Source organism: Mobula birostris, chromosome 18 (assembly GCF_030028105.1).
Source record: "Mobula birostris isolate sMobBir1 chromosome 18, sMobBir1.hap1, whole genome shotgun sequence".
NCBI classification, from domain to species: Eukaryota; Metazoa; Chordata; class Chondrichthyes; order Myliobatiformes; family Myliobatidae; genus Mobula; species Mobula birostris.
In genome coordinates this window covers 49,466,880-49,483,086 of record NC_092387.1, presented here as the reverse complement: position 1 = coordinate 49,483,086, position 16,207 = coordinate 49,466,880, and the positions used below count along the sequence as shown (strand labels likewise).

At 42.1% G+C, this 16,207-nt stretch overlaps 1 protein-coding gene across 12 annotated transcripts in view; it reads right to left on the bottom strand.

The window, feature by feature from the left end:
- Positions 1-16,207, bottom strand: part of cdh23 (cadherin-related 23) — a 1,156,658-nt gene that overhangs the window by 327,072 nt on the left and 813,379 nt on the right. For 11 of the 12 annotated variants that reach the window (XM_072282605.1, XM_072282606.1, XM_072282607.1 and 8 more), the window contains exons 28-31: positions 8,204-8,264; positions 5,344-5,492; positions 3,976-4,111; positions 1,040-1,428 (exon numbers count right to left, since the gene is read on the bottom strand). In XM_072282605.1, the coding sequence (XP_072138706.1) occupies positions 1,040-1,428; positions 3,976-4,111; positions 5,344-5,492; positions 8,204-8,264 (735 nt within the window). Of the gene's footprint in view, positions 1-1,039; positions 1,429-3,975; positions 4,112-5,343; positions 5,493-8,203; positions 8,265-16,207 lie in introns of those variants that run through there. The other variant, XM_072282616.1, reaches the window with a different exon arrangement.

The following is a 16,207-nucleotide window of genomic DNA, read 5'->3' as shown; positions in this document are numbered from 1 at the left end:
CCAGAGACCATTCTAGTGTATTAATGCCGAGACCTCTGAGGCGACAGCTCCAATCGGCAAATTCTGGTGGTGTACCTGAAGTAAGGATGGCAGGCTAGGAAGGGACAAGCTGGTCTTTCAACTTGCACCAATCCAAGTTGGGTCTCAAGTTCCAGGAGTCCCCCTAATTTCCACAAAACAGTGTTGACTCTGGGATGAACGCAGATCTTTCCAGGTATTGTTGTTCACTCCCACATCCCAGAGATATGCAGGTTAGTGGATCAACTGGCCACTGTAAATTGCCCTGGTGTATAAGGTGAGAGGCAGAATCTGGGGCAAGTTCACATTAATATGAAGTCAAGAAAAAAAGCGGGTTAGTGCAAATGGGTGCTTGATAGTCAGCAAGCACTCACTAGGCCGAAGGACCAATTTCATGCAGTATTTTTCCATGACATTAGGCAAGGCAACCACAGGTAATTTTATTGATATTGCTTTGGCAAAATCTAGAACAATTACTTCCCTTTCACTGGCTGCGGAAAAATTGATCACAAACCCTTAAACTACATACTGTGGAATTCATTGCCACAAACGGCTGTGGAAGCAATGAATATTGAAAGCGGAGGTTGATAGATTCTTGACTAGCAAGGGCATCAAAGGTTATAGGGTGAAATCTGGAGAATGCGGTTAAGAGGGATAATAAATCAGCCATAAATCTAATGGCAGTGCAGACTTGATAGGCCGAGTGTTCTAATTCTACTCTTATTTCTTATACTCTAGGAATGCTCCATTATCACTGGGAGCATCTCTTAGATGAGCCATTAAACCATGGTTCTTGATTAGTAAGGGGGTTAAATGTCACAGGGAGAAGGTAGGAGAATGGGGTTAAAAGGGAAAATAAATCAGCCATGATTGAACGATGAAACAGATTCAATGAGCCAAATGGCCTAATTCTGCTCCTATGGTCTTACAGCAAAAAAAAAGGCTTGCACTTGAGATAGTACAGTGAATAATTTTAACTTGACACATTATGAATTAGCACAGGATCAACACACATACTCACGGTGACTCTGTTTATTTGGAACAGGGACAAGGTCTGAGCAGATGTGTCGGGGTCAAATCTGTAAGTGATCAGGTTCATGTTGTCAGCAGAACGGGCCTGAATCTGAACCACCTCAGTGCCAGTCGCGATGTTCTCTGTAATTGTAGCTTCATACGTTGCATTTGTAAACTGCACAGGTTCATCCAATTCATTTAACAGGGTGACGTAGACAGTGCAATATCCCTTGTTGTAGGGTGGAGTTTGGTCCATAGCAGAGACATTCATCAGATAACTTGTGCTGGTTTCATAGTCCAAGTAATCTACTGTTGTAATAAGGCCTGTACTCTCATCAATGGAAAACTTCCCTTCTGACCCAGTCAAAATTGTGTAGGCTACTATACCCCCGGCACCTGGAAATGAATACAAAATATTCCATGTAACTTCCAGTAATACAAGACCATTCACACCACCAACCATGAATAACACTGGAAAACAAAAATTATGCTTCCTGAATACTTTTGGGTGCTCTCTTATGGATTTTGGGCTCCTGATTATGACAATCACTATGAAAATTCCTTATCATACACCATTTTTTAAAAAGTCACCTGTATTTGTTATTTCAATTCATAATTCAAGTCAATTAAAATGTTACCCACAATGTAAGCGGAAAAGTTTTCTATCTTGTCCAGGCATGCCTCGGCATGGTTAGGTAGGGCAGATTCAGCATGGCAAGACAGGTTTATATAAAGCTATAAATGCATCTCTCTCTCACACACACACACACCATTCTATGCATTGTGTTTACATGTATATTGGTTTGCAATCACGTTGACGTGCATGCTCTACACGCATAGCATATTGTGTGTACTCATGATAATAAAGTAATTATATTTTCAGGTAATTACAATTACCCATCGAAACAGTATCAGGTCTTATCCCTATAGATCATTATCGTATTGAAACAGTATCAGGTCTTGATCCCACACTTAGAGCAGTGTTAAGCCATACTCTTGAAATTCTGAGTGCTTGAATATATTTGAGAAATGTAAAGGGAAAACTGTGCCCACCATGTCTCCTTAGCGAACACTGTCATTTCCGAGTCAGAAAGCATGAACATTGTAATCTAGTCTGAAAAGTCAATGATATAATGAAGAGGTCCTGGACTGTTGCTGGTTCCATCTTTCAGATGAGAAAACCAAGCCCCTGATTGTTTTCTGACAGGTAAGAAACATAAGAAATAGGAACAGGTGTCGGCCATCTAGCCTGTTGAATCTGCTCTGCCACTCTACAGGACCTTTGTTGATCTGGCCATGGACTCAGCTTCACCTACCTGGCTTTTCCCTATAACTTTTAATTCTCCTGCTATGCAAAGATCTATCTAACTGTGTCTTAAATATAGTTAATTAGGTAATCTCTACTGCTTCCCTGGGCAGAGAATTCCAAAGATTCACGACTCTCTTGAAAAGCATTCTCTCCTCATCTCTGTCCTAAATTTATTCTCCCAAATCTTGAGGTTATGTTCCCTAGTTCATACTCACCTACATGTCCCACACAATCAGACTACTCTCACTTACTAAGTTCCCCAGTTCTAGTCTCACTTACCAGTGGAAATAACCTTCCTGCCTCTATCTTACCTACCCCTTCATAATTTTATATGTTTCTACACGATCCCTACTCATTCTTTTGAATTCCAATAAGTATAGTTCCAAATGACTCAATTTCTCCTCATAGGCTAACCCCTTCATCTCCAGAATCAGCCTGGTGAACCTCCTCTGCACTGCCTCCAAAGCCAGTATATCTTTTCTCCAGTACTCCATGAAGAAATCCCATGGTAGAACAAAGTAATCCCAAGGCATAATTTGAAGGTGATTGGAAGGAAGTATAGTGGGGAATGTCAAAGGTTGTTTCTTCACACAGAGGGTGATAAGTATAGGGAATGCATTCTCGGGCATGGTGGTGGAGGCAGATACATTAGGGATAGTTCAGAGACTCTTAGACAGGCACATAGATGTAAGAAAAATGGAGGGCTATGTGAGAGGGAAGGATTAGATTGATCTTGGAGTAGGTTAAAAGGTTGGCACAATATTTTCTGCTGAAAAGCCTTACTGTTCTATGTTTGGTAATCTGTCCCACTATCATATGTGGTTCTTGATTAAAGATCTTGGTACATATTACTGGATTAAGGGGTAGCATGTAACGCTGCTGCCATGACTCTTGCTCAAGTCTGGAGTTTAGTTTGGCTGATACAGGGGCAGGCCCACCTGAATGGCTATTCACATCCCAGGGTCTTACTGGTAAAGGGAATTAGAGAAGGTGTATCCAGCACTATTAAATAATGAAACAAACTCTGGACCTGAAAATACACAACAAAACTGAGCTCAGTAAGACCACTTGAACAAGTAAACCAGAGATATTCACTCCATAACCAAAGTCTCATACAATACAAACTAACGAACTTAACTGGCCCTTTGGCCACCACCACAGACCCCCCTCTGAGTCATGCCATATCCTGATATGGAAGTTTTTCACTGTTCCTTCATGATAAATGGGTCTGTGTCCTGGAATTCCTTGGCTATCAGCGCTATAGGACCAACTTCACCAAAAAGACTCCAGATGGTGGTTTAGCTGGCACTTTCTCATATGGAATTAAGGATGGGCAATAAACATTAGCCCTGCCAGTGATGGTCAGATCCCAATTAATGGAAGAATAACTGTTGTACCAGGTCGGTTGGGAGACTTTCTGTAACTTGACTTTCTCAACCATTATCCCTATCATTTGATCTTAATTCACCTTCAACCAACTCTAACCGAACATCACAGATCTCTGTAGTAACGAAGTCCAAGGATTCATAGATCTGAGTGAAGGCTCCCCTTTTGTTGTTTCTTTGAAAGGTATTTCTTTCCGTTCAATGTGGACATACAGAGAACCCAACCCAGGTCTAAAAGAAGAGCGTTACCCGTATCCCTGTCGGTTGCTCGGACCACGATGACTGATGTGCCAATCCCTGCTGTCTCTCTCAGGCCCAGTCGGTTGTACTGCTGCTGGGTGAAAACAGGCACCTCATCGTTCACATCCTCGACATACACGATGACCTAGTCAAGGAAAAGTCAAATCAATAGCATGGAAAGATAAGAATCAAGAATCTATCTAAGAGTCTCTTCAATGTCCCTAATGTATCTGCCTCTATCACCACCCCCGGCAGTGAGTACCATACACTTCCCACACTCTGCGTAAAATACCTACCGTCAGACTTCCCCCTGTACTTTCTTCTAATCACTTTAAAATTGTGTCCTCTTGTACTAGCAATTTCTTCCCTGGGGAAAAAAGGTGCCTGCTGTCCACTCTATCTATGCCCCTTATCATCTTGCACTTCTCTATCATCACGTCTCATCCTCCTTCGCTCCAACGCAGAGAATTTGGCTACGCTTCGAAGATCCGCCCATAGGGTACCTTTTCGTTTACTCCCTTGCAGAGGGGCCTGAGGAAATTAGCCAGGAAGACAAAAATCATACACATTGTTGTGGGGCAGGGCAGGGTGCCCACTGTAGCACACTCTTGCCTCCCTGATTCTGAGTTCAAGTCCTGCTCCAGAAATTTGAAAACTAAACCAGAAAACCATTGCAGGATTTCTGCCCAGTCAAATAGTCATTAATGATGGATGAGGCATCACCCAGCATAAGGCGTTTCCTACAGTACAATTATTTCTATGCTACAGAAGTACTGGCAGCCACCTCGGTTCCTTAATGATTCTGTTCCTGAGAACTATGCATGTCTACCATCTCCCTGAGCAACCTTTTGGTCATGTAGTTGAATCACAGCCGTCCACCTACTGGGCACATGTTAACCGGAAAGTAGAAGTACTGCTCTACCGTGCAACATGAGACAGATTTACGTAGCCGTGCAACTTCTTTGATCTAAATTAGGGTTGAGTACAACAGTAGCTTACGTCCCCATGGATGGAGCAACCACCAATCATAAACCATCCTAATGCTGTCCTGAGTGTGGATACAAATAGGAACATGGTGGAACACACAGAGGTACAAGGTCATTATACTGGGAACTTCTTTATCCAGGGGGTGATAGATCCATGGAATTCATTGCCACAGATGGCTGTGGAGGCCAAGTCACTGTGTATATTAACGCGGAGGTTGATAGGCTTTTGATTAGTAAGGGCATCAAAGGTATAGGGGAGAAGGCAAGAGAATGGGATTGAGAGGGAAAATAAGTCAGCAATGATCGAATGACAGAACAGACTCTATGGGCTGAATGGCTTAATTCTGCTCCTGTGTCATAAGACGCGTGTGAGTGAAACTTCGGCTCTTACTCTGACTGAGCTCCTCATCCTCCCAAAGTCATTATTGTAAGCTTCCACCTCCAACACGTGGGTAGTACTGCTCTCTCTGTCCAGCGGGCGGTTTCCTCTGGAGATGAGTCCAGTGGTTTGGTCCATCCGGAAGTTATCATTGGAATTCCCTGGAAATAAAAACCACTCACATAAAGCCAATAGTTCTGAGGCTAAAAATATATCCTCTTGACCAAATTTCCTTAAAACATTTATTTTCCCATTGTCTTTCTGGGAAGCAGTGGGGTATTCCATGAGACAGGATGCAGCCTGCATCAGCTCTATGGTTACATGAACTCAGTGGAATCACCAAAAACCCATGTTGCTGGTAGGCAAAGCCTTTATCTAGCAGTCATCTCCTAGAAAAATAGACTATCAACTCATGCTAATGACAGAATTAGTATTATTTCTATAGCTGACTACTACTTCCAATTTGTCATTAAACTTAAACTGCAATGGTCTTGTAGAACAATAGGATTTGGTAGAACGAAGTCATCTATATCTATACCATTCAGAGCCCCAGACAGTCCTTCCAGGTGAGGTGACACTTCATCTGTGAGTCGGCTGGGGTGATATACTGCGTCCGGTGCTCCTGATGTGGCCTTCTATATATTGGCGAGACCCGACGCAGACTGGGGGACCGCTTTGCTGAACACCTACGCTCTGTCCGCCAGAGAAAGCAGGAACTCCCAGTGGCCACACATTTTAATTCCACGTCCCATTCCCATTCTGACTTGTCTATCCACGGCCTCCTCTACTGTAAAGATGAAGCCACACTCAGGTTGGAGGAACAACACCTTATATTCCGTCTGGGTAGCCTCCAACCTGATGGCATGAACATCGACTTCTCTAACTTCCGCTAATGCCCCGCCTCCCCCTCGTACCCCATCTGTTATTTATTTTTATACACACATTCTTTCTCTCACTCTCCTTTTTCTCCCTCTGACCCTCTCACTATACTCCTTGCCCATCCTCTGGGATCCCCCCCCACTTGTCTTTCTCCCCGGACCTCCTGTCCCATGATCCTCTCATATCCCCTTTGTCAGTCACTTGTCCAGCTCTTGGCTCCATCCCTCCCCCTCCTGTCTTCTCCTATCATTTTGGATCTCCCCCTCCCCCTCCCACTTTCAAATCTCTTACTAACTCTTCCTTCAGTTAGTCCTGACGAAGGGTGTTGGCCTGAAACGTCGACTGTACCTCTTCCTAGAGATGCTGCCTGACCTGCTGCGTTTACCAGCAACTTTGATGTGTGTTGCTTGAATTTCCAGCATCTGCAGAATTCCTGTTGTTTATATCTACGTATCTCACTTATTTAGTCTCCTTACAGAGCAGTTATCTTCCCTTTGAACTTTCAACTGTTTCCAACTACAATCATCTTAAAAAGTGGAATGGTCTCAATGTTGATGTGGCAGAGCTTATCATGCCTAGTAAATCTCTAGGAAAGGATATATACCTAAGTAGAAAAGACAAGAGAAAGATAAGCCGTTAGAGGCCTTTGTCTTGTTTTTCCTGCTTAGACATGCTTCCTTTCCTGAAGCTTTATTAGACATGAGAAGTTTTATCACACCAGCACCCACCAGGGTCTCTCTTCACTTCCTTCCTTTATTCCATGGTCTACCATCCTCTCTCATCAGATTCCATCTTCTTCAGCCCTTCATTTCCATCAATCAATACCTAGCTCCTTAGATCATTCCCTATCTGCCCCTCCTTCAGCTTTCTATCACCCACCCCCCCACCCCTTACCTATCATCTATCAGCACTTGCTCCACCCCTCCTCCCAACTTTTTATTCTATCACCCTTCTTTCCAGTCCTGATGAAAGGTCTCGATCAGAAACGTCAGCAGTCCATTTCCTTCTCGAGCTGCTGCCTGAACCACTGGGTTCCTTCAGCACTTTTTGTGTTATTAAGCTAAGGCGTCAGATGGGCTGATAGTAGCAGGCACAGTGCAATGTCACATAAATGTGAAAAAAATAGGCTTTCGAAGCAAGTTAGAATTAGAATTAGATTTATCAACACTGAAATATGTTGTGAAATTTGTTGTTTTATATAACTGATAAAATAGTTTATAAAGAAGAAATTTTAATATTGTATTGAGAAATTGGTACAGAGGAAGCTTGGTGAATAAAGCAAATTGGCAGCAAAAAAATATTGGAGGACATAAAAAAATTCAAAGGGAACTTGGTTAAGTAGCTGTAATATCGTAATACATAATCACTGCCTGGAGGAAAACATGTTGTAATAACCAGCTGAGTTAATTTTGTTACGGTATCTGTGTCCATGAAAATGAATTCCATCTTGTATCATGCTGTATCTGAAAGCTTGCATCGAACAAAGGAACATCCAAAACATTTTAAAGTCCTCAACAAGTTGGATAAACACGGCCTCTTACATAGCAAGATGTCAAAAGATACTGCAAAGCAGTAATATAGTTAAGACCTGATATCAAGCCTTCCTGGGAGACAGGTACCCTCAGAACCACATTTATGTAACATCTCTCACCTGAAGTGAAGAACCCTCAGCTGCGCAGTTACTATCTCAGACTGCAACAGCATCAGTCTAGATTGTGTAGTTGATCTTCTAGAGTGGGAATTGAAGGCACAATCTTCAGACTCCCTGAAAATGAAACCCACTAAACCATGACAGATAATGTAAAGAAGATCCCATGGATAGGGATCCTCTTATTGATGCTAATTAAACTGATGTGATCCTTCTGTCTAGCCAGCTAATCCATATAGAGAACTCTGTGGAAAACATCTGTTTCTATTGAAAACAGACCTTTGAATTAGATTCTAATAATTCATGCCACATCAGCCAAATGGCTCAGGAGCAGGTCAACGTTACCTGAGAGGATTCTGTACCAGATCTTCCCGTTATCTCCTTCATCTGCATCAGTGGCTTTTACCTATCAAAACAACAGCAAAGAAAGACTTAGTAAAAAATAAACACCCACAAGGACCAGCTTCTAGCTGCATCGATGTGTTAAATTTCTAAACCAAGTTTACACACATCAAGGATATTGAAACTATAATTGAGCTGCAATGTAAGAAAACAAATATCACGTTTGCAAACATCAGACCTCACAGAAGTACCTCAAAGATATCTTCTCATTTATTAATTTGCAAGGTGAGGGGACGGAAGGCAAAGCAAACACTTGTTCCTTCTCTTGAAGTGGCCTTTAGAAAGTAGTGATAAGTCTTTTTGAACAAATGCAGTCCGTTAGGTGATGTTCAGTCCACTGTAGACTTACTGCAAGCATCAGTGAAGGAACAGACAATAGACTGCCAGATCGGGAAGGCATGGCATTAGAGGGGAATCCACAAATAATGCTCCTTTACATATTTTTTCCTAGGATTGAAATGTCTATTACTACAGGGCATACATATAAGGTGACAGAGGATAAATTCAAAGGAGATACACAGTGTAATTTGTTTTTCAGAGAGCAGGGTGCCTGGAATGCACTGCCAGGGTTGGTAGTGGAGGCAAATATGATAAGACCATAAGACATAGCAACAGAGTTAGGCCATTTGACTCATTGAATCTGTTCCACCATTCCATCATTTTATGGGGTTTAATTATAGTTAAGTAAATGTGCAGAGAATGGAATGATATGGACCTTGCATTGGCAGAAGGAATTACTTTAATTGGGCATTTAATTTCTGACTTAATTACAGTAGTTTAGCACAACATCATGGGCCAAAGGGGCCTGTTTGTATGCTGTACTGCTTGCTGCCTTCGTGGTAGAAATTGTCTGATGTGATTGTGTCAAAGAAGCATTGACAACCAGCTGAAGTGGGTTTTGCAGCTGAGGAGCACTGCAATAATTTACTGCTTCTGGAAGAAGTGGATCACAAAACAAGCCAAATGGATTGTTTCAAGGGTGAATGTAGACTCTAGAAACAGGTCTGTGAGTTTGGTCTGGTGATTCTGCTTTCAGGAGTAATGTATCATGGGATGGTTACCGTTGTGTTTGTGCACAACTACATATCTATTAAATAAAAACACACACGCAGGAGATGGCTTTAACTGGTATATTCTCATTGCAGCGAGAGGGAGAGAGAGCAATGTGCATGTGTAGTCAACGGCGCATGCACAGACACAGATCAATATGTCGTGCTGGGCGGGGGGGTGTCATTGCTCTAAAAGAAATAGATCCATACATTACACTTCTTTCCCCTTTAGATTAATGCAACATAAAACTGCATACGTACAAAATATTAATTTCTCTTTCATAAACCCATATTCCAAATAAACATGCTTTCACAATAACAGTCCATTACTAACTTCACAGTTCTAAAGGTTCGGTCTTTTGGGTGGTGTTCTGTTTCTTTCAGGATAGCACCTCTGCACCTGTGGAGTGGCATCAGGTTTGGCAGGTGTCTTATCAATAATAACATTCTCTTCACAGAACTGGACTTGTGGAAAGACATGAGGTTTGGTAGATGTCCTGTCGAAGATGACGTTCTCAGTTTCCCGTGTCATGTTGCTGTCAGTGATATGATCATTCCTGTGAGGCAAGTCCGGTGACTGTAATGTGTCTGCCTTGTTGGATGCAATCGACTCAGGCGTGTTCTTCAGTTGAGCATCTAGTATCTGGTCCACATGATGTCTCCATGTCTGATCTTCAACATCGACTGTGTACATCAGTGGTCCATTTCTTGTAGCTATCCTACCGGTGTCCACTCGTCTTCTCAGTAATCACGCGCTAGAATTTCCTAGCCATTCTCGAAGCTCCGTACTGTTTCACTTAGCAACCAGCTGAACTGTTTATTCTGTCCCTCCCTCCATATATCCAGTTTCAGGAGGTCTACGTGAGATCTCATACTTCTGCTCATGAACAGCATTGCGGGTATTTGTTTTGTCATCAGATGAACACAAAAAGGAAGTTGTCCACCTTGCACTGTAGAGAAATGTACTACTTGCCCATTGCCTTAATGGACTTCTTGAAGGTTTGGATAAACCTTTCAGCTAACCCATTTGTTGCTGGGCAGTGAGGAGCTGACTTGAAATGTCTGATGCTATTTTTCTTCATGAGCAGTCAGAATTCTTGTGACATGTATTGTGGTCCATTGTCACTCACAATTTGTTATGGTTAACCATGTTTGGCGAAGATAGTTCTCAGAGCAAAGACAGTTTTTGCTGAGGTGGTTGTCTTGATTGGTATAACCTCCAGCCACTTCAAATGAGCATCCACAGCAATCAGAAACAGGTGGTCCATGAATCGCCCAGCAAAGTCCCGCAGGTATAACAGTGCCTGTGGGGGTGCATCTTGAACTTTTTGGCATCCTGAACAGCTTTTGGCCAAGTCTTCAATCTGTTTATCTATTCCCTTCTCAAACATCTTCTCATTAGCATTAAGCAGCTGTGACAGCCTCTGGTTAGTGCTACCATTCAGGCTGCAGTTGCCTGTTGATGCCACACTGAGAGCTTTGATTGAGTGCCAGTCTAGTTGGACCATTCACGTCTGAAAAGTGCTGGCTCTCCACTTTTCAATACCTAAAGCTCTAATTGTTGTGCTTGGCCTCCATACATCACCATTTATTTACAGTTTGCCTTTGGGAGACACTCTTTCACCTGTGTAAGTCTTTAGAATAACTGAGATCTTCTCTAATTGTAACTTAGAAAACAGTCTGTTGTAGTCAGCCTCTGGAATTATGGACAAAGCTGACCCTGTATCCAGCTCCATTTTCAGTTTTACACCAGACACATCTATTGTGATCCAGATGATTTTGTGATCTGCTTCAGTTATACTATGCAGTTCTAGGCATGACAGTTCACCTTTGTCAGACTCTATATTATCTGATTCTGTTTTACATTTGATAACTTTATGCACTTGCTCAGTTTTAGGCTTGAGACTTTTTGTTTGATTGTGCTTCTTGTCTGCCTTGCACATTCTCTCAAAGTGACCTTATCTGTGACACTTTCTGCAGACTTTTTCTTTGAAACAACAGTTATTTGTATCAAGGGAGGATTTGCCACATCAATAACATTTTTGGCTTTTTGCATCATTCCGGGACATTTTGTGCATTTCACATTCTAACCTCCTTTTCTGTAGTTCTGCTGCATCCTTCGCTGCAGTCTCTAACGATATTGCAAGAGCAATGCCCATTCTAAGGTTAGGTCTCCTTCGGATAGTTGCCTCTTTTGAGTGCTTTGACTATGTATGTCATATACAAGCCTGTCCCTTAATGATTCAGAAAGTCCATTTCTAAAGTCACAGTACTGGGAAAGTTTGCATAGTTCAGCAATGTATTCAGAAAGGCTTTCATCTTTTCACCGGTTCCTTTTGTAAAATTCAAATCTCTCAGCTATTACCAGCAGTTTAGGGTTCAAGTGATTTTGTAAAATTATAACAATTTCATTGAAAATCTTGCTTGCTGGCTTTGCAGGGGTTACTAGGTTGTGTAAGAGGCTGTACGTTCTTGGACCCATTAAGCTCAGAGGTGCAGAGGCTTTCTTTTGCTTCTCTACGTTGTTCACGTTACACTACAGTTCAACCCTCTCATATATGACTCCCAGTCTTCATTAGTACTATTAAATTTGTCAACTTTCCTGACTGAAGCCATCGCCACAATATTTTCACTTTAAATTCAGCGTGTCTTTCACTGTTACTATGCGCTGTACTCACACGGTTATTAGCATCTGTGACAGCCTTCTCATGCTGTTTAACTCTTGTTGTCTCATTCCATAACTGTCGGCACAGTTCGTGATCTGTTCTGACATTCAAGTTTATTTTCATCACCAATTTGTTGTGTTTATGCACAACTACACATCAGTTAAGTAAAAACATGCACACGTGACACATTGCGAGCCAGAGAGAGAGAGAGCATAATATGAATACGTAGACAACAGTGCATAGGCAGACAACAGATCAAAATGTGGTGCTGGGGAGGGTCATTCCTCTAAAAGAAACAGATCCATACATTACAATTATATCAAAGAAAAAGGCCATTTGGCCCACTACAACCATACCGGCTCTCCAATAGAGCAACTTGTTAGTTGTGCTCTTCAGCCCTTTCTCCATAGTCTTGAAATTTTTTCCTCAATATGTACTTTTTAAATTTTCTCTTGGAACCTGCGTCCACCCCATCTAAAGGCAGTAAAGTCCAGAATTCAACCACATGAACTGTAAATGGGTTTTTCCTCATTACTTTGCTAACTGGGAGTGGAATGTTGGTTGAGCACGAGTGAAGGTTTTAACTTTCAATCTAAGTGTTACCGCACAATCTTCTTTTAAGCACAGTTGATTTGTTTTTTATTTAGCGGTACAGCACAGTCACAGGCCCTTCCGGCCCAACAAGCCCACGCCGCCCAATTACACTCGTGTCACCAAATAATCTACTATCCTGTATGTCTTAGGAATGTGGGAGGAAACCGGAGCACCAGGAGGAAACCTACACAGTCACGAAGAGAATGTACAAACTCCTTATAGACAGTGGCAGAACTGAACCTGGATCGCCTGCACTGCAATAGCATTACGCTAACCACCACACTGCTGTGCCATATTCTGAACCAGTGTAACATAAAAGTATTGGAAGCTGACTAAATCAACAACAAACAAGTCAATGCGTCATTGTGATCAAAGCCTGTTTGAACATCTATCCACTTTAAGTCTTCCATATTTTATCATTTCAGTTGTTGGAATAAAAAGCCTTCAACAAATGGTTGTTTCCTTCTGAGCTTTTATACATCCCCAAATCTTTTATAATCAATGAAGTACATCTGAAGAGTTTTCATTGCCACACTGTCGGTATTAGGATCAAGGAAATAAAGGGTTAAAAGTGATGAAATATACACATTCTCCCTGTAACAATGTGGGTTCCCTCCAGGGGCTCCATTTCCCTCCCACATTGCAAGACACGTAGGCTGGTAGGTGAATTGTTCATTGCAAATTGCCATAATAAATGTCGGCATTTATGTGTTCTGTTCACGCACATTTTATTCCATATTTGTACTTCTAAACATATTTTACATAATTCTTTACTCTATATAATGGTTGAACATTGTCATTTTTTGTTGCATGTAACACCAAAATTCTGCGGCAATTTCCTAATACATATAAATGCTTATGGTGAATAAAATAGATCCTTGATGGGGTAGAATTTGGGAAGGTGAAGGGTGGAGTTGATGGGGAGAATAAATGGGATTACTGTAAAAGAGTACACAGACTCAATAAATTTTACAATGGAATGAGGATTTAACTGAATGACAGAACAAAACCGTTGAGTGAAAATGACGTTCAGTAGTTTCAACACTGGGATGTATTTTAAAATGTAGTGTTAGTATGTTCCTGATTACTTGAATGCCTTTTCTTGAAGCTGAGTATGCTATAAAAGCTCAAAGATATGAAACACAGTAGGGTGCACCCCCTGCAGGCCAGAGGAACTTAAAGACCTGCTGATGGTGTTACATAGTTCTAACAGGAAAGTGCGCATTGTTTTGGAACGTGTCTGCTCTTAAGTATTACTGAGTATCATGAAGAAGCTTTTGATTCCCTTCCTTATTCCATGTACTTTGCTAATGTCATCCTTTGAATTCATATTCATACATAAGTGTGAGTGTGTGTGTGTGTGTGTGTGTGTGTGTGTGTGTGTGTGAGAGAGAGAGAGAGAGAGAGAGAGATCGACCGAGAGAGAGTGAGAGAAAGAGTGAGAGAGAGCGAGAACACACCAGACACATATACTTCAATAGTTACATATATGTGCAAATATGTTTTTTTCCCCTTGCTGCCTTTCATTTCAAACCCATTGCACAGACTTTTAGCCCCCGTAGTAATCAATGCCTTTTCACTATTACTTAGACACAACATGCAAATATCTCTCAGATTTTAGTTGTGGGGGATTTGACGGAAAATTTCAAGATATCCATTAAAACTAATAGAGTAGACAGAGAAATTATTTTCACCACCTGGGTACTAAAGGTCACTGACTAAACATTGGAGCCAAGTGTTAAAGGACTGAATTTAAGAGACACACAGAGTTTCAGAACGACTTTTCACAATTGACAATAGATTCTCAAAGATGAGACTGAAGGCTATTTATCAACTGAAGACATCAAAGAAAATTTGATTAGTTGAGCATATGTTGTTAGGCTTGATCTCAATGAATGACGGAAAAAGTTCAAGCTGTTGAATGGCCTCTCCCTGTTTTTAACCCTCTCTGTACAGAGCAGTATCTTAACATTTGCCTCTCAGGAAGTCTCAAGATGGCGCCAGAGTGTGGCATCTCTTTGCCAGTTGTCCCCAGCAGATTCTCTCATTACAATCATTGTACTTTTTAAATCTACTATTCTTGTGCTGCGGGCCTGATTTGTTTACCTGCATTGCACTCTCTCGATAAGTTTATAGCAACACAATACTGGAGTCATAGAGCCATACAGTGTGGAAACTTGCCATCTGGCCAAACTCAAACTAGAGAAAATCTGCAGATGCTGGAAATCCAAGCAATACACAGAAAACGCTAGAGGAACTCAGCAGGCCAGGCATCATCTATGGAAAACAAGTACAGTTGACATTTTGGGCCGAGACCCTTCAGCAGGACTGGAGAAAAAAAAAGATGAGTAGGTTTAAAAGGTGGGTGGAGGAGGAAGAAAAACACAAGGTGATAGGTGAAAATGGGAGGGGGAGGGGGAGGGATGAAGTAAAGAGCTAGGATGCAGCGTGCAATTACCATCAACAGGTCATTTGCAATACTAGAGGAAACAACACACTGGACCATTGCTACACCACCATCAAGAATGCCCACTGTGCTATTCCACTTCCTCACTTCGCAAAGTCTGATCGCCTGACTGTACTTCTACTCCCTGAGTATAGGCAGAGACTGAAGACTGCAGCACCAGCAGTGAGGAACAAGAAGGTATGGACAAGGGAAGCACAGGAGCACCTACAGGACAGCTTTGAATCGGTGGACTGGACTGTATTCAAGACTCCTTGGAATCTGGATGAGTATGCTGCAGTTGTTACTGACTTCATTAAAACCTGTGGATGAGTGTGTGCCTACAAAGACTTACTGTACATTCCCAAACCAAAAGCCGTGGATGAACCAGGAGGTACGTCGTCTGCTGAAGGCTCGATCTGTGGCATTCAAGTCCGGCAACCCAGGCCTGTACCAGAAAACCAGGTATGATTTGCGGAGGGCTATTTCAAGCGCGAAGAGACAATTTCAAATGAGGTTGGAGGCAACATCAGATGCACGACAACTCTGGCAGGGTTTGCAAGACGTTACTTCCTATAAAGTGAAACCCACAAGCATGAATGGCAGCGATGCTTCACTACCAGATGAACTCAACGCTTTCTATGACCGCTTTGAAAGGGAGCATACAACTACAGCTCTGAAGATCTCTGCTGCACCTGATGACCCTGTGATCTCTATCTCAGAGGCTGATGTTAGGCTGTCTTTAAAGAGAGTGAACCCTCGCAAGGCAGAAGGTCCCGATGGAGTACCTGGTAAGGCTCTGAAAACCTGTGCCAATCGACTAGCGGGAGTATTCAAGGACATTTTCAACCTCTCACTGATACGGGTGAAAGTTCTCACTTGCTTCGCAAAGGCAACAATTATACCAGTGCCTAAGAAGAATAATGTGGGCTGCCTTAATGACTATCGCTCGGTAGCACTCATATCGATAGTGATGGACTGCTTTGAGAGAATGGTCATGACTAGACTGAATTCCTGCCTCAGCAAGAACCTGGACCCATTGCAATTTGCGTATCACCACAATAGGTCAATGGCAGATGCAACCTTGATGGCTCTCCATACGGTTTTAGACCACCTGGACAACACAAACACCTATGTCATGATGCTGTTCATTGACTCAGCATTTAATACATCATTCCCACAACCTGATCGAGTA